The sequence below is a fragment of the Oreochromis aureus genome, linkage group 20 (assembly GCF_013358895.1).
Source record: "Oreochromis aureus strain Israel breed Guangdong linkage group 20, ZZ_aureus, whole genome shotgun sequence".
NCBI lineage: Eukaryota > Metazoa > Chordata > Actinopteri > Cichliformes > Cichlidae > Oreochromis > Oreochromis aureus.
The window spans coordinates 10,681,739-10,704,196 of NC_052961.1; the positions used below are offsets into that span (position 1 = coordinate 10,681,739).

The 22,458-nt window shown below is 39.7% G+C and overlaps 2 protein-coding genes across 8 annotated transcripts; both read left to right on the forward strand.

Moving 5' to 3' along the window:
* The first annotated feature begins 5,167 nt into the window (after nucleotides 1–5,167).
* Nucleotides 5,168–13,682, forward strand: rad21l1 (RAD21 cohesin complex component like 1). 4 transcript variants are annotated; one of them, XM_031735904.2, is made up of 14 exons: nucleotides 5,168–5,271; nucleotides 5,571–5,737; nucleotides 6,354–6,483; nucleotides 7,334–7,433; nucleotides 7,663–7,766; nucleotides 7,887–7,994; nucleotides 8,751–8,852; nucleotides 9,010–9,132; nucleotides 9,233–9,462; nucleotides 10,300–10,381; nucleotides 10,756–10,898; nucleotides 11,009–11,119; nucleotides 11,373–11,447; nucleotides 12,604–13,682. In XM_031735904.2, the coding sequence occupies exons 2-14, from the start codon at nucleotides 5,591–5,593 to the stop codon at nucleotides 12,790–12,792; spliced, it is 1,644 nt and encodes a 547-aa protein (XP_031591764.1). In that variant the 5' UTR covers nucleotides 5,168–5,271; nucleotides 5,571–5,590; the 3' UTR covers nucleotides 12,793–13,682. The 4 variants fall into 4 exon arrangements, with proteins under 4 accessions (XP_031591764.1, XP_039460001.1, XP_031591765.1 ...); XM_039604067.1 differs by having other exon boundaries at nucleotides 12,607–13,682; XM_031735905.2 differs by lacking the exon at nucleotides 11,373–11,447.
* A 296-nt stretch (nucleotides 13,683–13,978) lies between these two features.
* Nucleotides 13,979–21,665, forward strand: LOC116317197 (syntaphilin). 4 transcript variants are annotated; one of them, XM_039604141.1, is made up of 5 exons: nucleotides 13,979–14,085; nucleotides 17,265–17,381; nucleotides 17,804–17,935; nucleotides 18,416–18,565; nucleotides 18,733–21,665. In XM_039604141.1, exons 2-5 carry the CDS (start codon nucleotides 17,338–17,340, stop codon nucleotides 20,021–20,023), a joined length of 1,617 nt encoding a protein of 538 aa, XP_039460075.1. In that variant the 5' UTR covers nucleotides 13,979–14,085; nucleotides 17,265–17,337; the 3' UTR covers nucleotides 20,024–21,665. The 4 variants fall into 4 exon arrangements, with proteins under 4 accessions (XP_039460075.1, XP_039460077.1, XP_039460076.1 ...); XM_039604142.1 differs by lacking the exon at nucleotides 13,979–14,085 and adding an exon at nucleotides 16,489–16,583; XM_039604143.1 differs by lacking the exon at nucleotides 17,265–17,381 and having other exon boundaries at nucleotides 13,989–14,085.
* The last annotated feature ends 793 nt before the right edge of the window (nucleotides 21,666–22,458 follow it).

Below are 22,458 nucleotides of genomic sequence, written 5' to 3' on the forward strand. Positions count from 1 at the left end.
CTCTTTTCAGTCCCAATTTCCATCACCAACTCTCTTATCCTCAGTTTGTCTGTTTCTCTCAAAAGCCCAGACTATGACTTCCCATACCAACTGTTCTTGTGCACCCAGACAACTCCAGACGTCAATTTAATGCAAAACACAAATTTATTTTGGCGGGTTTGATTCTCTGCTAGTCGTCACTGCCTTGAAGGTCACTAGAAGACAGATTTTTGTTCTTAAACATGCATATGTGAGAGAAAATCTAGGAGAGACAGAGGAGAGAGATTAAAAACTGCTCTATGGGTTTAGGTTTTTGATCTTACCTCTGGTCGAGGAAGACCACAGTCATACCTGGCAGAATCACCCTGATGTCAGGCTGTTACCTAATGTGTAAATTAAAATGTATCTGGTTATTATAATGCACTGAATCACATAATTTACCAACACTGAACTAATTCTTCAGTCAATTAGTTGATTAATCAGTCTGTCAGCTAAGATTTCTGTTGTATCAATGAATTGCTTAATATGGAGCTTATTGGCTTTCTTGGCTCTATATGATGTTAGGGAGAGCAGATATCCATAACATGGTCATCCAGGAACATATCTCTGACTATGACTGCAGCAGTTCCACCCAGCTGTTATTCACACTTTCTCTTTATGAGCAGCATCCAATCAGACGATAATTTGATTTGGAGGAGAAGGGAGTGAGCTAAAATTGCTTCATGCAAACCAAGAATAAACTTTATAAGATAAATACTCATTATTTTGAACTGTAACACATGCAAAGTGACTAAAAATTTGGTGCTGGAAATGAGCAGAAAAGGTCCACTTTATTTTATTTATTTATTTTTTACATTTTTAAGTGGAAGTTTAAATCAGTTAAAATCTTGGAAAATGGGGTTAAAATTTAGCACTCTATAAAACACATACCAAGTATTTGCAGTAACTCTCTAAGTAAATTAGTGTTTAAGATCCAGGACGTGACGTTAAAAAGCTGACATAAAATAAGTTTATTAAACACAGTATGGTTTTATTGGAATAATGAAAAGAAATAAAAAGAAAACAAATGACCAAAAAATGATTATTCAGCAGAAAAACCAGACATGAAAGTAAGTGTTAGGTGCAGCACTACATCTCAGCAAGACTTAACATTACAACTAAGGGCTGCCATAGACTGTGAGTAATTACTGTGCACTTCTTGTAAGGTTCCACTATATTTCATCTTCAACAGAGGGGTGAAAGTTACATTCAATTTCTAACTTTGACAACATGGGCCTGCTTGGTTTTCCCAGCACGCTGGTGCCCTCTAGTGCATACAAACAGAAAGACAGTGGAAAGACAGTCAGCCTTCATTATATTTATAGATATTGTAGAAAGGTCTATGATTATTATTATAAATTTTGGGGGGAATAATACATTTTCACATAACAAAGGGGGAAAAAAAACAAGGAAGAACATAAAAAACTGAACCACAAAGAATAGAGGAACAACTGTGCTGTCTGTTGATTAATGAAATATACACACTTACTGGCCACTTCATTAGATACACATTGATAGTACCTGGTTGGACCTTATTTTGCCTTATTTCAAAACTGCCCTAATTCTACATGGTATAGAAATGCTGGGAAGATTCCTCACCGATTTTGGTCCATATAGAGATGATAGCATCACACAGTTGCTGCAGGTTTGTCAGCTGCACATCAATGACGCTAATCTCCCCTTCCACCACATCCCAAAAGTGGATTGAAACTGGCATGTTATCCTGCTGGAAGCAGCCATCAGACGATCTGTACACTGTTCATAAAGGGATGGACATGGTCAGCAACAACACTCAGGAAGCCTGTGGCATTTAAATGATGCTCAGCTGGTACACCTTTAAACTACCACCACCAGTCTGAATTAAGTCTTTCAAGCTTTCATGTTGTTTACATCAAATTCTGCCCATTTTGTAGTGAAACTGAGACTCATCATACATGGCAACACTTTTCCAGTCTTCTGTTGTCCAAATTTGGTCAACTTTTGCGAAGTGTAGTCTTCGTTTCCTGTTTTTAGTTGACAGGAGGGGCACCCAGTGTGGTCTTCTGCAGCCAATCCCATCTGCTTCAAAGTTTGACATGCTGTGGGTTCAGAGAAGCTCTTCAGTATACATTGCTTGTAATGAGCAGTTGTTTGACTTCAAAGTGGTTGTGTGAAAAATGCCAATAGATCAGCAATTTTTAAAATGCTCAGCCCCCCATCTGGCTCCAACGGTCTAGTATCTTTCTTCCTCATTCTGATGCTCACTCTGAACTTTAGCAGGTTGTCTTCACTATGCTTACATGCCTAAATGCAGTGATTTACTACCATGTGATTGGCTGACTAGATATTTGCATTATCTGTGTTATATCTTTCTCTCTGACCAATGCCTGGTCGGAGATAAACATATCAGGTCAATGCTGATGCTGATGGACAGCTGAAACAGGAAGTTCATGCTTGAATTTGTGGAACAGAACAAGGGAACAGGAAACCTTAAGGACAAAGTTGGTAAGATGTAAAACTGGTATTTAGGTTTACATCTTAAGATGTGCTTCTGCATACTGGCGCTTTTTACAGAATGCAAGCCAGCATCTTTTTAAGGTTTTTTTTGTCTGTGTCAGCTACACATAATGCATGACTGTCAAAGTACAAAGTGCTGTTATGATGGAGTATATCCCAGTTGTACGCATTCTGCATGCAGCAATACGTATTTTGTAAGAGCAGCTGTGGTATGCATTAAAGGGAAAAAATATTCAGTTTGGGATGCAGCCCAGATAATTAAAAACACCTGTGTGTGTCTGTGCACTAAATAAGATACAGTATGACAGTCTCATGCTGCACCCTCGTGCTTTTTCTTCACATGTCCACTGGTCATTAGGACCAAAAATTATATTAAATCATTTTGAGGATTTAAACACAAGTAGAAGAAGTAGAAACACCAAACATCAGATTACCACATGAGAAGCATTTATGATGGACTGCTTTAAGAATCCACACCTGATCATGTGTGAAATGAAACTTGTCAGACTTTACAGCGGTAATCGCACAACACCGATCATTTCTGCAAATCTTTCTTACCTTTTTTTTTCAATACAAGATCCATCAGTGAGGGAAATTATATAATCGCATAGGTTTTTAAATGACTTTCCTTTTTTTTACATGAATAAGTTAGGAGTCTGAGGACAAACCACTTTGACTCACTGAATTTAAGCCCACTGGGGCATGAAGCCTCTGAGCATTGCTTGTGAGCCGTTTTCTTTACACGTCTAAAATCTTAGCTATTTTGTAAAAAAAAAAAAAAAAAGAGTAAATGTTCCTTCTTTTCAATTGTCTCATGAGTTTGAATGTGCTTTAGTTTTAAGAAACATCAGTTTAACAGAAACATAAAACTAATAAACTATTTGGTGAGATGGTGCTGTTCAGTTCAGCAGTTATTTAGTGCTTTTCTTGCACAAATGGACAACCTAAAACCAAAAAGGAGTCATGCTGCCAAATGTGACAAACAGTAGGCCAATTATATCTTTTATTGTATCAATACAATTGCATTTCTTTTTACTTTGTGATTTTCTCCCATCAATATCTCTTCCTTCAGATGTAAATGTATAAGGTCTTCATCTTAAGCAGATGTCGTTCAGATATGCACAAAATATGAAGTAGCTGACCATAACTGCATCCATAAACTGTGCCCCCTCAATTATTAGCAAATAAATTAAACATAGAATAGAATAGTTTAGATTTTAGTTTAGATTTTAGTGTAGAAGTTGGAAGCAGTATAACACAGCATTACCTAAAGTCTAAGTAAAACCAGAGTGAACCCTTGCACGCCTGCCCACCACCTGTTTGACCCGCTCCCCTTTGGTCGGCGCCTCAGGTCAATCAGGTCCCACACCTCCAGACTCACAAACAGCTTCTTCCCCTGGGCCATTCGGACTGTCAATAAACACTATCCCCCCACACCCCACGCACACGCACCTCACCAATCTGAGCCAATGTTTGAGTAGCCTTATCACTCAGGCCACTCACACACAGACTCTATTGAGACCAAGTCTTTTCTTTGCACTACCTCCAAGCACTTTACAATTATTTTGTTCTCCAGTGTGTGACTTTCTATTATTTATGTATATATTTCTCTTGTTTTGTATATATATCCCTCTTGATTGTATATATTTCCCCTGTTTGCTGTTTATTCCTGCTGTCTACTATTTAAATTTTATTCCGGCACAGTTGGTGTGGAGCACCCACAATTTCGTTGTACATGTACAGTGACAATAAAGAACTATTCTATTCTACTCTATGTAGATTAAAGCTCTCCTTGAGGAAAGTACTTACATATAATACAATAGAATAGAATAGAATAGAATAGAATAGCCTTTATTGTCATTGTACAGGGTACAACGAAATTGGAGTGCCACTCCCTATAACAAATTAAGAGTCATTTCCACGCTGTTATCATACATTATCAAACATTATATTGTATATTAAATAGTACTCTCAACTGGCACTGGTGAAAGAGTTGAGGATTGGGAGTGGGCAGTTTTATGGAGTACTTGCATATATGTATGTCCTGGTAACTGACAATGTGATCTGTGGTGAGAGTAGGGAGCAACTGGAAGACAGCCTGAAGAGAAGAAAAATTAATGTCAGTAGACATAAGATGAAATACATGTGTGGAAATGACAGGGAGAGATGTGTCAGAGTGAAGCTGCAAGGAGTAGAGGTAGTGAAGGTATATTAGTTTACCTGAGAGAGAAGCATGTTAGGTTAGGGTGAGATGGATTCAGATGATCTGTGGCGACTATTAAAGGGAGCAGCGAAAAAGGAAAGAGAAATAGGCCATATTTTCTGGATAGATGGATGGTGTTGCACTTTGCCAAAGTCCTTGAGCACTACTTACACAGCTAGAGACCAGTATTGTTAGTCCAGGTCAGAGGATGACTAACTTTAATGACAATTAGCCTGAACATAACTAATGGAAAGCACTCTTTTGGTGTTCTAATAAGTTTTCTTATGAATAATTGATTAAAAGTTATTTAAATATGTGAATTTCTTTTCAACTTAAGCTTGAATAGTGAAATGTGTGATTTTTTGATATTTTTTTTTAATACCACCAGTACTTTTATAATGTTAGTAGTAATAACATTAAAAAAAAATATTTATGGCCATTTATATCAACTGGCTGTTTTGTTTTTTGTTTTTTAATTGAAGTGAATGGCGCCAGAATTACGCCTGGCGGTGTTATGCTGTTCAATGTCAAAAGGCAGCACTTTCAAAGTTAAGGTAGGCGGCTGTTTATGTCGGGCCTTTACTGTGCTTGTGTAAAATTAATTATTATAACCCCTTTATACTTTTATCTTCACTGATAACAGTAAAAGTTAATAGGACGTGAAAAAATTCTGATAGGCTTACAGCTTCGTAGCTAACTCTTAGCTAACTTTGTTAGAGGACTTTGACAGTAGAAGTCACGCTCAGTTAGCGGTCAAGGAAACGCCTATTTTCTAAACTCACCTAAATTAGCATGAGGAAATTCAGCCGAGATGTGAAACATAATTAAACAAACATTGATATTTCCCTCACAGGTGACAGCTAACTTACCAACATGATGTTCTACACTCAACTCTTCACTTCCAAGCGTGGATCACTAGCCAAAATCTGGCTAGCAGCCCACTGGGAAAAGAAGCTAACAAAGGCCCATGTTTTTGAATGCAACCTGGAAACAACTATCAGAGAAATAATTTCACCAAAGGTAAACATTTTTAAAGCGCATATCCATAACCATATATTATGGGATAACTTAAGCCAGAGTCATTATAGTTTTGTATTGTCATTAGCTTTATGTTTTTTCGTTGTACATGTAAATTGAAAATTCTATTCTATTTTATGTTTTCAATTCATTTAAGTTTTTGTTATTTTTAGTTTGTTTGTTTGTTTTTTGTTTTGTTTTTTTGTCTTTGTAATTATTAGAACATAGGGGGTGTTTTTTCCATGGGCTAACTTTCAGAGTAGATAGCACAATATAAACGTGAAACTTTACAGTGAAGGCAGCTGACACACAACACAATTAGACATCCCAGTCTCATTAAACATATCCACCAAACTCCCTAGCTGTAAGTTTTCTTAACAAATTTAACCACATTGATAAAGACTATTGCTTTCCCTTTTCTGGGTTTATACAGAGTGCACGCAGGGTGGAGTGGGTGGAGATGAGTGTCAGGTGTCTAATTTTTTAAGTTTAAATAAACTCATGATTTTATCACTGAAATAACTAAAGTCATTTTTAATAGCTAGTTTTTGATAATCCTGTATATTAACTATATTAAAAGAGTGAGTCTGAGACGTGAGTTTGTGTGTGTTCTTTGTAGGTGAGAATTGGTTTGCGGACATCTGGTCATCTGCTCCTTGGTGTGGTTCGAATCTACTCCAGAAAAGCAAAGTATCTCCTTGCAGACTGCAGCGATGCCTTGATTAAGATTAAAACAGCTTTTAGGCCAGGTAACCCCACCTTGTTAGAGTTTTTTGTGTGTGTGTGTTTGTGCGTGTGTGTTAAATAATTACAGTTCTTTCAGTAACTCCAATTTATTAAATCAAAGAGGTTTTGAATTGGATGTGGTTGCACAAAACTGGATGAAATGTTACTCATGATAGTGCAAATGCAGGGATTTATTTTGACAACCAGGTACATTAATTTCACGGGGAAGAAAAATATTATAAAATATTTTTATTAAGACCAGCTGGCCTTGTACAGTTTATGTGACGGTTCCTCATAAATAAATAAAGCTGAAACCTGAAATTTAGCAGAACCACAGCTTATTTCACAATCTGATAGTAAGGAAAGGATGGTTTTCAGAAACTGATTAACTGGCATGTAAAAGATTTTTCATTCAGATTCTAATACGATAATCCATTCTAACAATCCTACAATTAATCCTAGGTTTATTAAAGTTACGCTGTATGATCTATAAAACTCTGTGTTTGTGTTTGAGCCAACTATATAATCATTTATTTTGTATTAGCCATTTATTTGCCATGCAGCAGAAACAAAGTTGAAAAAGCTTCAACAAAAACGGCACATTGCAACATTCATGGAGTATTTATGACAACATGCTGTATGTGTTAGAATTCATTAGTTTCACTTATATGTATCTAAAGTGGTAACAGACTGTATCCCATTTATGACATAATTGCTTAATCAACTTATTTTAAGAAGGGACGTTTTCAAGCCCAAGGACTTGAGCTTATATACGGATTTCTCATGTACACAATCAAAGCAAACAGTCTCATATCGCAAGTAAGATGTGAAAACTTAATTTACCTGCATGCTCTTTCTCTCATAATACACCAGGTCAGACAGATCTGCCGGTGGAGGGGCTTGAGGCCACAATAAAAGCGATTACCTTGGTCGAAGATTTCACTTCCTTTGATCCCCAGCTTCCAGACCCCAGGCACTGTTTTCTTCACTTCTCCAACACATCTAACCTGTCATTTATAGAATTGATTTTTATGGCTCATAATTTGAAATACAAGGCTGATTGTGGACTTACTTATTTTCTAAGTTATAATTCTGTTTGTTGACTTCCTAAAGTAAGGCTGCCCTGCATTCATACATAATTTAATTGCTTGTTATTTATTTAAACCTGATGAATAAGTATTCTGTTTGTGTCCACACACCAGTGACATAGATGTTGTGGACCACTTTTCACTGAACCAGTGTCGATCAGAAGAAATCACTCTGAAAGAGGACTTTGGAAATAACTTTCTAAACTTTGCAGACATTGGTAAGAGCTGGATTGTTTTCTTGCTTAAGTTGAGCTGTTATTATCTTTGTTTATGTTGAGCCTGATTTAATTCTGTCATAGAATATTATCATTTCTTCCCTTACTTGTCGTTGATTGTAGGAGATGAGCGCCAAAGTTATCATAATGCATTGATGGATGTGAGCTTCCAGAGCCTGGCTCAACATGGAGATGCATTTGGGGATGAGGACCAAGGATTTGACTTACTCGGTAGTCTTACGTGAATTGATGAGGATCAGTTTACAGTCAGTTTTTAGTCTGAAGAACGTATTTAAAAACAGATCCCTCTCTGGGATACTGACTGGCTCTAGTGTTACCTTTACTGTAAAGTTGTGATGTCAGAAAATAATCATTTAAATATACCAGTATTCAGCAGGCCATTAAAAATTGGTGTTTTGTCACCAAATGCATACAGATCAAAAAAGGAGTATAAACCATTCTTGCATTAGGTGATTCAGTACAATGTCACAGGATATGCTATAAACTCATACAAAGCTGTCCTTGACTTGCCTATCCTTTTCCCAGTGGTGTTTGCAATCCTTGTTCTGGTTATATACTGAAATGTTTGACCTGGATTGCTCACATCTGCTATTAGCTTTGGTGTTTGTGAGAGGAGACTGCCAGTCCAGGCCTTCAGGTCCTTGACAGGACTCATGTTCATGTATCCTCTCAGGGATCCAACATCTGAACTGTAACACAAAAAATAAATAGCCTTTGAGACACGGCATAGCTCCTATCTGCTTTTTAGTTTTTAATAACAAATGAATGCAACCCCACCAAGAGCACAATGGTTCTTGTTGTACCCATTGTCAGTCCTGTAAAATCCCACCTCTCTACAAATACTAAGTCTGAAAACCTTTACTGCTAGTATGGTTGCAGATGGTCTCTTTTTTTTTGCTTTTTCGCATATCAGAATAAAAATTGAATTATGCTTTTATTTTATTTTTTCCTGCACTGACTTTGTAGATTTTCTGATGCAATCCAGTGATAATGCTGAGGCCACAGAATTCATCCAGGAGAATCCACAAAATGAAAACCTACCGAGCTCGCCTTTATATGATCAGCAAGGTGATATTTCATCGTGACTGTATTTTACATTAGCTATTTAAATCACATTTTCAATTTAATTTAAACAGCTGCAAGTGATATGCGCTTGATTGTACAGCAGCACCAGGGAATTGTGTTGTTCATTAAGGAAGTAAAGAGCTGTGTTTGCTCTGAACAGAGCCCATATGTTTGGCAGATGCTAACCGAACAGAATGCATGGAAGTAGAGACCCCGACGGCAAATCAGACCACCCTGCTCGCTAATGAGGAGGCCTTTGCTCTCGAACCTGTGCCCATCACTCGTAAGCACCAAGCATGCCAGTCAAAAGCCACTCACATCCGAACAGTTAAAATGCTCTTTTTCTCACATAAACTCTTGTATAATTAACTGTTTTTCTTCAGCAAACTCCGAGAGGAAGAAGGGGAAGAGGAAACGCAAGTTGGTGGTGGATCAGACTAAAGAGCTGAGCAATGAATGCATCAGAAAGCAGCTTTCTGACTTTTCAGATCTGGTCACTCCTTTGGACATGGCCCCGCCAACTGTGCAGCTAATGCAGTGGAAAGAGAGCGGAGGTGCAGATAAACTCTTTGCACAACCGTGTTCCACTGTTTTATCGCTCCAGATAAAGGAGGTGAGACCCTTCTACATTCTCAACAATATTAATCCCACAATAATATCATCACTATTGTCTGTTTATTCTGGGAGTTGTCACATAAATGATTTTCTCCTTCAAAAACCTTTTCTGGTCCACTTCCGGACACCTTCCAGCGCTGCTATTTAAGCTGAGTGCTCTGCAATTTCATGACAGGCTTTAAACTTATTTACAGATAAATCATTCATTTGTCTTTTAAGCTAATATACCTTTTGGTAATGATAGTGAATCCGATGGCTAAAACTATTTTCAGGTAAAGTCCAAAAGACCAAAAGCATCACGAGTGGGACCGGCAACATGCTTGTTGCTTTAGCTTGTTTTGGGTTTTTTGGTGATTGTCTTAATTTGAAAATCGCTGAGTTATCTGAGGGAGGGCATACAGTGCAAAAGCTGTAATGATTGCTGCAAATGCTGTTTGATCCAAATGCAAGAGACTATTGGCCAGTGACGAGTTATGATTATTTTAAATCATAACTCGTCATTTGCCAAATTTGATTCCCTTTGAGTTCCTTCACTTGCACAAAATGTAGAATCCGTTAACGGATGATCTCCTATGAGTTAAAGGATCTCATAGGAGATCCAGCATTCATTGCTGATGTATATAGTGCAAGAGCACACAATGAGACATCCACCGAGTGATCTTAAAATGGTAGCCGTGCTCGAGGCGTTCTGGAGGTGCATGAGAAGATAATGGATAAGCCAGTTTAAATCAAGTAAAGGTTTTTTGATTTTATGAGATGACTTTGGCACATAGACACAAAAATAGGGAAAGGTGAATCCCTGCTGTTAATGTTGTATCACATTTTACATTTCCAGCTTTTTGCTAGGAGTTTTTTCCAAGTGAAACGCTGTGGTGTACGTGAGAATGTTGAGGAGATGCGCCACGAAGAGCATAAAGGTAATTGAAGTTTGTTTATTCATTTCTAAGGTGTTGTTTCTGTTATTACAGTACACGTGTGATACAACAAAGTTAAAGCTGAGAGGCAGGAGGGGAAAAAAAGACAAAAGAAAGGTGGAGAAAGTAGGAAAAATTATAATAACATGATCTTTCCCCTGAGGTTGTTTCTGCCAGAGGCTTCTTCCTGTTGAAATGGAGTTTTTCCTTCCCACTGCTTCTAAGTGCTTGCTCATGGATTTTGTTTGTTTTTTCTGTATTATTGTAGGGTCTTTACTTACAGTATAAAGCTCCTTGAAGTGACAGTTGTTGTGATTTGGTGCTATATTGTTTTTAATGTATGGCTTTATAGTGTCATGCTTTTTCCTGCCCCTTAGCTCAGAGGGAACTAAGTGCCCTCACTACAGAAGTCAGTGTCATGGATTTGTCAGCTGATCCTGAAAAAACACACAACACTGAGCTGACTGAACACGATCATGTCAACGACAGCCAGCGTGAGAGCTACTCACAGTTCGCACAAGTAAGTATTAACATGTTATGTAAAAAATAAATAAATAAATAAATATTATAATTCCCCTGCTTTCACTTTTTTCATTGTCCATAGCTTATAATCTGTGGTCTTTCTACCAGGATGAAAACAGGTCAGAGCTTACTCATCCGTCACTTCCATCTGAAGACTCCATGTTTGTTCACCCGCCTTACTTGGAGCACAGCACGCAGTCAACTTCCCTCCACACTCAGGTGCTTGTGGACACAAACAGTTACAAATATAAGCAGGGCAGGAAACTGTCCTCTGCCAACCTCTGCTTCTCACCGACCTTAACTGTGGAATGAAAGTGAACTAATAATGGATGATTGTGTGTGAAAATAGCTAATACAGTAGACAAGCTCCAATCTATTAGCACTTGACAGATGGCGGGTGTTCATTTCCCACCCTGCCTTGGCGATGTGCCCAGCATCACTGACTGAAATATGGTGCCTTTCTTACCTCCAGTCTATGCTGAGTAGCCAGGACTTTGAGGAGAGGAGGATAACCAGGCGAGCACAGAAGCTTCTGAACGCTCTAAAAGTAAGACTAAAAATAAATGGTTGGACATTAGAATTCAAGTCACACCAGCTACTCCATCTTGGATGTAACTGGAATTAAAGTAGTTGGGAAGAATGCATGTTCAGGACACAGGAGTGTTGTTTGCCCCATGGGGTCTACAGGGTCTACTTAATATCAGTTTGGATGTTACATAAGCCGACTTAACATTAGTACTTGGTTCCTGAAAAACACATGATCGAGACAAAATTCTGACCTGACTGTTATGGTATAGATATGATAACAACATCCTGATTACTCTGCAAACATTTCAGTGTTGAGTAAATGACAGCTAACAGTCTTGGCTTGACATCTGCAATCCTGCTACTGAGGGTTAAGTAGGGCACATCTGATTGTTCAAAATCAGTCACGTGGAGGTTTTGAGTGTGGCATCCTCTTTGCAACCAATTTTATCTAGCGAGTGTAAGCAGCCTCCCACAACCACTATGTGAAGAAAACACATTTTTCCCTAGCAACCTTTGGTCGCCAGGAAATCACTAACCAGTTTCCAGGTTTAGGAAAGGGTTTTTTGTTTTGTTTTTTTGAATACTGTTTCCAAGATGAATGTTGTCCCAATGTCAATGACATAACCTCACCGCCTTCTGGACATCATTGTTGGGCTTAGGGAGATGATGTATTCAAGAATTGTTTTATGGTATCCTTTTACTAATTAGAATAAAACTGAACAAATGTTCTTAATCTAAAGGAGAGTACCAAAGTCCAGAAAAAGCTTAGCATACCAGGGTCGCCTCTGTTTCTCTTTCTGAAACTCATTTGAGTTGTTACTGTCCAGAAATGCAACTTCACCATGCATAACAAAGAGAGAATTAACATGTACATAAATGTCAAGGGATTAAGTTTTGTTTATACTTAGACCTGCTGGTCTGTTGGTTAGCACATCTGATCGCAGCCATTTAGTAACAAAATTAGTTGACAATCAAATTTTACTTAAAATAAACTTCAATATATTATTAACTGTGGACGCCCTGTACTGTGTTTTTCTGCACCGTGCCCTACTTAACCCTGAATATCAGAAACTGTAGTCAGGGTGGACAGGAATTTAACAATGAGAGGGATGGGAGAGGATTAGGGATGATGTCCAGGAAATTAAACTCTTGTCTGTGTGTGTTCGTGTTTGCAGCAGAGCCAGCATGACAGCAAAGACCCCACGTTCAGCCTGCAGGGAATCTGTGAAGGAAGCAATCGCTGGCAAGCTGCAACCACCTTCTTCTGTTTCCTCGTCCTGAAAAAACAAGAAGTCCTCCGCCTGTGTCAGACCACTCCCTATGAGGACATCTCTGCCACACCTGGACCCAAATTCTACAATTAGTAAAAAGCAGAAGTCAGTCTTCTAACATGCCAGCTTGGGTTTGTAAATGACGCAGAATCACCGTGTGTCTGTTTACCTCTGATAAGATTATATTAAAGTTACTGAAATAAGCTTCTGGAATAAATAGTATAAACTGCATGAAATGAACACGTATTACTCTGTTTATATGTTTGCTTGTTCTGGGTTTCAGTGAAGGAACATGTTTCCTAAAATGCTTTGCCAGACTGTTTTTATCAGGTCTCTGATTTTAGATATTCAATCCTCTGTATGTTTTAATCTGCTTTCTGCTTGTTCTGTCATGTATATTTATTCCAGACACAAGATCGCAGAAGTTATTTCTGTGACCAGTTACACAAAAAATGTCACATAGCTCTTTGTTGTTTTACCTGAAATGTTGCTGTTCTTCATTCTTCAAAACTTTCTTTAACAAAGTATTTAATGTGACTCTAGCGGGTGGAAATAGGACTTTATGTTACTGAGATTGAGATTGGATTGTCAGCAATCTGTTCCACAGTTTTAAATAATTTCTGCCCCTACACCTTAAATTCAGTCTCATTTTTTAACAGCACTGAGGAGTATTTTGTGAAACAGATTCTTTGTGTACTGTTTACTAAAACGGTAATGATTGACTCACAAAGCTATGTTTATTTGTGAATACCTTTCCAAAGGTTTCTGTGTAATCCACTCAGGTAGGGACACTAAAATTATCTAAATTTTATAGGACAGTGTGAGCTGACTGTTGATAAAGGCCTTTAAAGGTAGTACCTTTGTCCATTTGTTGTTAAAGTTAATTATTTAAGTAGTGAAAATTTAGAGTTTGAAGTTTCTCTATTCGTGCTTTGTCTTGTATTGGCTGATGCATTGTGGATTGCATTAAAGTAAATGCATATATTGAAGCATAGACTTGTATTTATTTCTGTTCTATGCGAACAAACTTTGCTTTAACTGTGAATTGGAGCATGATTTTCTTTCTGCAAGTCCATCCGTCACCTGGGTTGTTGAACAGGGTCCTCAGCAGCCTGCCTGTCTTTATTAGAATAAAGGATTCACCTGTCAGAAAACGGAGACGTGCAGGTAAATCCTGCCGGATGAGGCTTTATGATTCCCTGCTGTCACTTTAAGAAGCAGCGATGCAGCAGACGCAGTCGCCTCATTAATCTGCGGGCTTCATGGCTGCAGGATGGACCCTCATCAGCACCACCAGCATCTTTTCTTCTTGCTGCCACCGGGGACCGTTAAGTCAGGCAGAAACCGAGGCTTTTCCGCGATGCACAGCTTCCACCTGCCCAAATGGTACCGCTTCACATGCAGGTTGTTGTCGGTCTTTTGTGTCTGCAGGGAACGTTTGTTTTGAGCTTCAGAGACATGGTGATATACCCTTGTTTAGTAACCGTATCATACGGTTACTCAACATGATCGTATGTAGGACACAGCTGGGGCGAAATGTGCTTGTCAGCGGTTTCGATTAGAAGCGTTGTCTTCGGTAGAAAGTACCTGCTGGGGTGTTGGGTGTCCTGTTTAGGGACTCGCTTGTAGTCAGTTGGCCATGCGAAAGTGATGAGACTTCTTTAACTGCTTATCTAACAGCGTCTTATTTTAGGCGACAGATGTTGAAAATCATGTGATTTAATACCGTAATGATGACTCAAGGACAAAGCGCACCGTCCCCATCTCTCCTTGTGATATTTATCCGGAAACATTCCCGGCATCCCCCACCTCCTGGATCCTCTGCAGAGTGCTTAAATGCTGCTTTGAGTACAGTTTTATTTACCGGCTGTTTGATGCTGCTCGCCTCCACAGTGAGCACCGAAACTCACACTTACGTAAGATGATTGCGTATTTCTCGCCAGCTCTTAGCACTTGTTGCGCAGATGGAGGAGAGGGAGGTGAGATTTCCTGCCTCGTCGTCCTAGAAATTAAATATAGGGCACAATGAGACGCTTCCGGCTCGCTGGGTGCGCTTTTCATTAGCAGCAGAGTTACAGGTCTGTTGTGTCTGCAGCTGCCTGCCGCTGAGATTCACTGAAGAGCCGGTACATTTTGAGCGTGGATCAGCAGGTTTCCTTAAGCTTTACGCAGAGCTGTGAGACTTCTAAAGACAGATGAGAACATTTTGTTCTCATCTTGGATTTTTTTGCTGGTTGGGCTGAACAGAAATAGGCTGTAGCTACCATTAGATCACCTTGATTATACAAGTGATTTATATGCGAAAAAACTATATTTTTACCTATGGGATAATTAAATTCAGGGAATGTGTATGTATTTAGATTTTTTGTCATTATCAACATGTATCAGACTCCTTATATTAGTATACATAAACTTTAAATAAAAACGCAGATATAAGGCTCTCAAGTATAGTTGTAAACCATACAATATTTTGTGATTTATGGTCTTAGTAACACTCTACAAGCACAAACTGCAACATTTTTGGCTGTAGAGGTAAATAAACAGCAGAGCAATGGTTTCTATTTTTATTGTAATTTGGGTACAAATTGCAAATGAAGTCAAATTTGTGCCATGGCACACATGAATCATACAAACGAAGATTTAAAAATGCACAAGAAATCCGCAAAACCATAACCAAATGAAATTAGATACACAATAAGAAGAAAAAAAGAAACATTTAAATGTCTTAAAAACAAGTAGCAAAGTCAGGGAAGATGGAGTTATGAAATATCTGATATAATAATAAACTGAACATGTCTAATTAATACCCAATACTTGTTTTCAATCCAATATAAACTCACCGGCTACTTTGTTAGGTAACCTGTTCATCTACTCTTGAACTCAAATATCTCATCACCAAACCACAAGCCAGGATCTCGGTGCGTTTAGGAATGTAGACATGGCAAAAACAACTTAATGAAGTTTAAACTGAGCATTAGAATGAGGAGGGAAGGCTGATTTAAGTGATTTTAAACACAAGTTGTTGGTTTCTAAAACTGAGGATCTCCTGGGATTTTCCCACATGACCATCTCTATAGTTTACAAAGAATTGACGAAAAAAGAGAAAATATCCAGTGTGCAGGAGTTCTCTGGGTGGAAATTTCTTGTTGATCAGAGGAGAATCAGATTGGAGGAGAATGACCAGACTGCTTCAAGCTGAGAGGAAGGCAACTGTAACTCAAATAACCACTCATTATAATCAAGGTTTACAGAAGAGCAGCTCTGAAAACACAAAATGTTAAACCTTGAAGCAGACAGGCTAGGGCAGCAGAAGACCACAGGAAGTGCCACTCCTGTCAGCCTTTTTGCTTTCTACTCTTTTGTAAAGTGTCCTTGGGTATCTTGAAAGTGCTATACACATCAAAGTTCTTCTTCTTATTATTATTCTTCTTATTAGCCAAGGAGAGGTAATTCTCCTTGGCTAGTATTCACACAAACTCACTAAAATTGGATATTAGCAGATTGAAATAATTCTGTCTCGTATTAATGGTTCATGTTGGTGTATGTGCAATGATGTGGGTGATATTTTCTTGGAACACTTACTGCTGCTGACTACATCCATCCCTTTATGACCACAGTGTATTGATTTTCTGATGGCTACTTGCTGCAGGATAGCATGCCATGTGAAATCATCTCAAACTGGTTTCTTGAACATGGCAGTGAGTTCATGGTACTCAAGTGCCCTCCACACTCATCAGATCTCAGTCCAATAGAACGCCTTTTGGATGTTAGGGTGGAACAGTAGATTCTCATCAGGAATGTCCAGCTGACAAATCTGCAGCAGCTGCATCTCCGAGAAGCTTTTCCAGCACCTTAGTGAAAGATGGAAGGAAAGCAAGAAATAAGTGAGTTCTGAAGGCAAAAGGTTGGCAAGCCCAGCATATCAGTCAGTAGTCAGATTGTTTTGAATGTTAATACCACAGCTGACATTAACATTTTAAACCTGCTGTTGTGAAGAAGGGATTCAAACTGATTCAAACCTTCATGTTGGGGAACCAATCAGGAGTGCCTGTATAGTTCTAACGACAAATTTTAAAAATTAACACAGCTGAAATTACAATAGTACAAACACATGCATGGAACCATCTCTGTTCCACTATTTAAGTATTTGTGAACAGTTGATAACCCCAGTGACTGTTGACTCTGCCAGCCACCAAAATTGAGGCTTTGTCTCTGTTTTATAGCTTTTTATAGCAGTTAATGTGAAGTTTCATCATGTTTGCCTGCAGCTCTGCAGACAGGGAGGACACAACGTAGAGAGAGGCAGCTGCGCGGATTGTAGACTTACTGTGTCCCCTTTGTGTCAGCAGAGAAAGGAGGCTTTATCTGCTGCTGCCTAGACTATTTATTTTACAAGGGTTAGCGTTAGACTGTTGTCACTGCCTTCCAGCTTAGAGCCACATAATGGCCGCACACAAGACACAGCGTTTTAGAAGCAAAACACGCTCCTTGTCAGGTTTTGGGATTCAGTTTTCTTCATGCTGGTTTTACCTGTGATATGTTTGTGTCTGTAACGGTGATTACAGTGCAGCTTTGAGGGCTCCTAGTGTCCCTCTCTAGAGAGAGCCGTGGAGACGTTGGACATTCCTTTGCACATCGATGTCTCTAACTCCGAGTCGAAAGCCCTCCTCAGGTCAGCGCAGGTACTGTTTCTTCTCATATTTCTCCCTTTTTTTTAAGCCAAATGGCAACAAATATTACGTATTGAGTGTAGCATTAGTTCAAGCTCAGCTGTCACCCCAGCAAATCAGCACCTACCAGCTCAGCAGCTATCTTTCTACATATCAAATTGGCTCATATAGGGCTTGCTATTTAAGCTGCTTCAGCCTGCTTACAGTTGCTGAGTATCTGCAAGCTGCTTTGCAACCCACTTCCACCCCAGCTCTTCCTTTAATGTGCGTCTCGACTCTGTCTTGTATCTGTTGCCACTGATGTTTGCTTTTTTATTTTCTTCAGTTATAAATTTTTGCAGATCGAAATAAAAATCCTCTTATGATTATAGTTGTGCTGATTGAAATCTGATTTTTGTGGCTTCCTAACGAGTGTAATTTGATCTCCCAACAAGGCGCTCGGTGGGAACTAGTGGCGGCAGCGGGCGATATTCCCACAGCGACACATCCAGTACTCACACCTACCCTGGTCGAGTTAGGCCACCAGAGGGCAGTCCTACAGCCCGGACTTATCCCAGTACCCCCAGGTAACATGCAACTTACACTCCTGTAGTCTAACAGTCGGAAAATAAGGCACCAAAATGTTACTAAAATTACCCCAGATCTTTTTATACTCAGTCATCTTCTCATAAAACATTCAAGTTCAATGGACTGCACATTGAATTGCCCAAAGCCATGGATGTAACTGACTGTCTGAATGTGTTAGTCTTGTGTCGGACTGGCACGTTCTTACAGGGGATTTGCCAGCTGAGACTTCAGCACCCCTCAGCTTCTGCAATAACTGTTGAACTGAATTATCATTGCTGACACAATGTCAGCAAAAACTGGCTGATATTAATCTAGAGTAAGGGTTTATTGCAAGGTTGTTGGATTGGTTTGTGTTTTATTTTGTATCACCAGATTTCTGTTTAACGCTACTATACTTAACTACTCACTGTAAGTCAGCTATCAATTTATATTCATCATATGTGATTAAATCCAACCTTTTTCATTCATGTGTGATTCAGACGTCAGGTGAAGCACACAGCTTGCAGCGACAACCATGGGATCAGGCCCCCGACCCCAGAGCAGTACCTTACACCCCTTCAACAGAAGGAGGTGTGTATACGACACCTGCGAGCCAGACTGAGGGAAAATGTGGAAAGGCTACAGCACAGGTTAGTCTTTTTCTCTGTATGCCTACTTTCCTTGTTGTGGTTGCAGTTGTTGTTGTATGAATACTATTTCATTTTTTGCACTTCCCTAGTGCTTCCCTACACTGTGTCTGTGTATGAGTGACTCTGCACAAATAACTGCTATTCAGAAATCTTTACTTCCTCATCAGGGACTGTGAAATAGATGAGTTAAGGGCCCAGCTGTACAGGATGCAGGAAGACTGGATAGAAGAGGAATGCCACCGTGTCGAGGCCCAGTTAGCCCTAAAAGAGGCCCGCAAGGAGATCCAGCACCTCCAGGAGGTGGTTGAGTCAGTGAGGTCCAACCTGGGTGTACGGCAACAAGACTCCCATGACCACAAGCCATTCTCAGGGTTGCAGGGAGGTCGGCCAGGTGGGAAGTCTCGCTCCTGTGGATGTTCCCCAGCCAGCACTTTAAGCCGCAGCGCCGCCCACTCCAGACTGAGCAGCGAGGCTCTGCAGCTGGAGCGCGGCTCAAGTGCTCCCGAGCCGAGTGGAGCATCGCAAACAGCAGGACAAACTCACCTGCTCCTGGAGGCGGCCCTGCTGTCAGAGCAGCTGCCGGCACAGGGCCATATCCGAGGCCCGCCAGCTGTGCCACGCTCTTCCACCTATGAAAGGTTGTGCAGCGGTGGGGCTGTGTTGCCAATCTCTCACTCCTGCCACACTCTCAGTAGCAGCTGCAGGTGCAGTGGACACACCTACCTCCCCCACCATCACTTGTTTCTGCACTTACCTCAGGAGGAGGCCCCAGTTACGGCTGCTGCAGTCGCGGTTACAGCAGCTCCAGTCCCGGTTACAGCTGCTGCAGTCTCTGCTACTGAGTCTAACCCCATTCCTGTTCCTGCAGCAGAGAAGAAACCAGAGGTCCGCTCCCAGGCCTGCAGCCCCACCATGACCTGGCTGTGTGAAGAAAGCAGTGCAGAAGGCCCAAGTGTAATTTCTTTAGTCTCAGCAGACATAACCCCATCAGAACCACAACGATTTCCATCATCTTTACCTCTTCTCTCCCCTCCTCAGTATACTTACAATGCAGAGCCATCAGAACCAGACAAACCTGCGGAGGTAATGAAGACACCAGCTGGGCCTCAGACCTGCCAGCCCCACCCTATAGCTCCACTACCAGTTAAACAGGAAGCTACAGTAGTGGAGATAGAAGAAGACAATAAGGATGAAAATGGAGGAGCTGGTGAAGAAGGTCATTCCCCTCAGCGGTGCCACTGGAGCCGGTACTTCCTAGTAGATCTTTTGGCTTTGGCAGTGCCGGTGGTTCCAACCATGGCATGGCTGTGCCGAGGAGCACCACAGGAGGTCATGCCGGTGTATCACATCGGGTCCTTGCTGAGAGGTTGCTGTGCTGTGGCTCTCCATTCACTTCGACGTCAGGGTGCAGGCAGGGGCCGCAGACCCGCCAGCATGAACGGAACAACGTCAATCTGAAACTTTCAGCCACGTTTGGCATTAAGAAAAGACTCCAAACCTCTCCAGGCACAACACTGACTTTACTTTATTACATTTCAGTCTCAACCTCGCATTGGATATCAAAACTTATAAGATTTTAGAGTCTGTGATCATGCTTTGCCTTAGAGAACAAAAGATTAGTTGTACATCAAATACTTTCCTTACTGATATAGTCTGTATTTACTGCTACTGCCTGCACTTTAAGTGGTTTTCTCTTTATTGCGGTTTGCATGTAACCCACAGTTTGTTTGGACTCTCTTGCTTGCATTAAAAAGCCCCTTCAGTATGCGATGCCTTCAGAGCAACAATGTACACATTATGAAAATAAGAGGAATAGTGTGTGACGGAATGCTTCTCTAATTTCATCATCACATTTTCTAAATTGTTCACAGAGAATGTGAGAGTCACAGTCATGAAATTCCTTTGGCATCACTGATGCCTCACCAAAGCAGAAAAGTACGTTAGAGTCAGCACTTTTGTGACGTGTTCAGAAGCAGTTAATAAACAGAGCACATGGGGTGTGGGTGCAAAAGAGTGGAAAGGCATTCGTGTTTGTATCACAAACAAGGAAAAAAGGTTTTGGACTTTCTGAGAAGCAAAGATATGAACTGACTCTAGTGAGAGTAAAACAGACAGATGGATGATTTTTTTTAAAATTCCTACAACATAAGGAAAACTGTATAGACTCCATTTCATCGATCCTGCTGGGACACGTGAATGAGGAAGTGCATCCGTGACCAAGAATAGAGAAGCAGAAATCTGCAGCTTAATACAAGGTTATTTACATAATGGAGATAATGTAAAGGTCTAAATTGTGAAAAATACTTTTATAAGGACAACATTTATTACATTTTGGATCTTAAAGCAAACTAGCATAGTGTGTGTGCGTGTGTGTGTGTGTGAAAGAGAGAGAGTCTGATTCGCTCCATCCTTTAACGCACACTCAGATCATTCATCTACATTGTATCTTAAGGAGATAAGGAGGGACAGTTTGAGATTTAGTAACCTGTGATCCACACAGATGAATGACGTGAGTTGCGAGAGCACTTTAGTGAATTTGTAAAGAGATAACAGTGTTTGACACAGGTATATATTTTCTGATTTTACATGAAAAAAAAAAAAGATGTCTGCACAGCTGCTAGAAAGAATTAACATAATTATTTTTGGCATCAACTGTGGCTTCTTTCACTGTACTGCAGTCAAGCCTAATGCAGTGTATCAGTGTCTGAGCATTAATATTATAATGTATCTATTTCAAGTGGCCCTTTGATGTGACTCAATTGTAATCACCAACTATGACGTGCTGTAAATGTAGTTACCGATTTCAGCCTTATTATGCAAAAAGAACAAAGGTTTGGCTTTCAGGGATCCTTCCAGTGAGGCTTTACGAGAAGTTTAATCAGAGGTTCAGCGTGAGGAAGAAGCAGAGACAATTTTACTGTATAATAAAGTCTGTTGGAGCAGCACACAATGTTGTCTTCAAATTTCACGCTATTAATTTTTGTTTGACTTTTGTTCCAAAGCAACAGTATTTCCGTTATGTATTTGTATTTGCTCAGTGTCACTTCAGTCATTAGAAAACAGCCAAATATTGCAAAAATACTGTTTCCTTTGTTCTTGGAAATAAAACATGCTTCTGTTTTCTATTTTCTTTTGTTAGTGAGACATAATAACATGAATTATTAAGGCGAGACACTACAGGCAAAAACAATTTTTTTCTCCTGCATTATCTATGCAAATGAATGCATATTAGATAATACATCAGCTCATCTGCATATTTAAATATAAAATTTCAGGAAATCTGCAATGCCAAACTTTTTTATGTCAATAATTATTAGGGGAAATTTCACAGTAACTTACCTCTTAAAGTTTTACAAGAACATTTTTACAATGTATATCTTTAAAGGTTCCTTTGATTTTTTTCTCACATATTCTGAGCTTGATGCATTCACCTAACAGGTGAAAAATCCCCAGTTTAGTCCTGGGAGGAGACACAAATCCCTTTGTAGTTGCAGCATTAAAGGGCACCCGGCATAAAAACTGCCAAATCAAACATGTGGAGCTACCTGCTGTGGCGACCCCATGTGAATAGGTAACAGCCCAAAGTAGCTTCTGTATTCTGAGCCAGAAATCTCCATTTAAGTAGCATTACATCTTTTAAAATCCCCAGCTCGATTCTGTGTTATATTATTGAAGTTTCTAAAGATTTATAAATATATCAATCTGATTTCTTGAAAACATGGTGAAAAGGTCATTTTTTAATGTCTGGAGAAACAAGAAAATATATCAAAAATATGCTGTGCAAAGAATCTTTGGATTAATTTGTTAATAAAATGAAACAATATTCCACCAACCACAAAAAAAATGGAAACAGATAAAAATTGATGCCACATTTGAAAGAAAATGAAACTAAC

Coding starts and splice junctions, on each gene's coding strand:
- rad21l1 (XM_031735904.2), top strand. CDS start 5,591: ATGATGTTCTACACTCAACTCTTCACTTCCAAGCGTGGATCACTAGCC. Junction 5,738..6,353: donor GAGAAATAATTTCACCAAAG/GTAAACATTTTT, acceptor TGTTCTTTGTAG/GTGAGAATTGGTTTGCGGAC. Junction 10,382..10,755: donor GCGCCACGAAGAGCATAAAG/GTAATTGAAGTT, acceptor CCTGCCCCTTAG/CTCAGAGGGAACTAAGTGCC.
- LOC116317197 (XM_039604141.1), top strand. CDS start 17,338: ATGTCTCTAACTCCGAGTCGAAAGCCCTCCTCAGGTCAGCGCAG. Junction 17,382..17,803: donor CCCTCCTCAGGTCAGCGCAG/GTACTGTTTCTT, acceptor TCTCCCAACAAG/GCGCTCGGTGGGAACTAGTG. Junction 17,936..18,415: donor ACTTATCCCAGTACCCCCAG/GTAACATGCAAC, acceptor TGTGTGATTCAG/ACGTCAGGTGAAGCACACAG.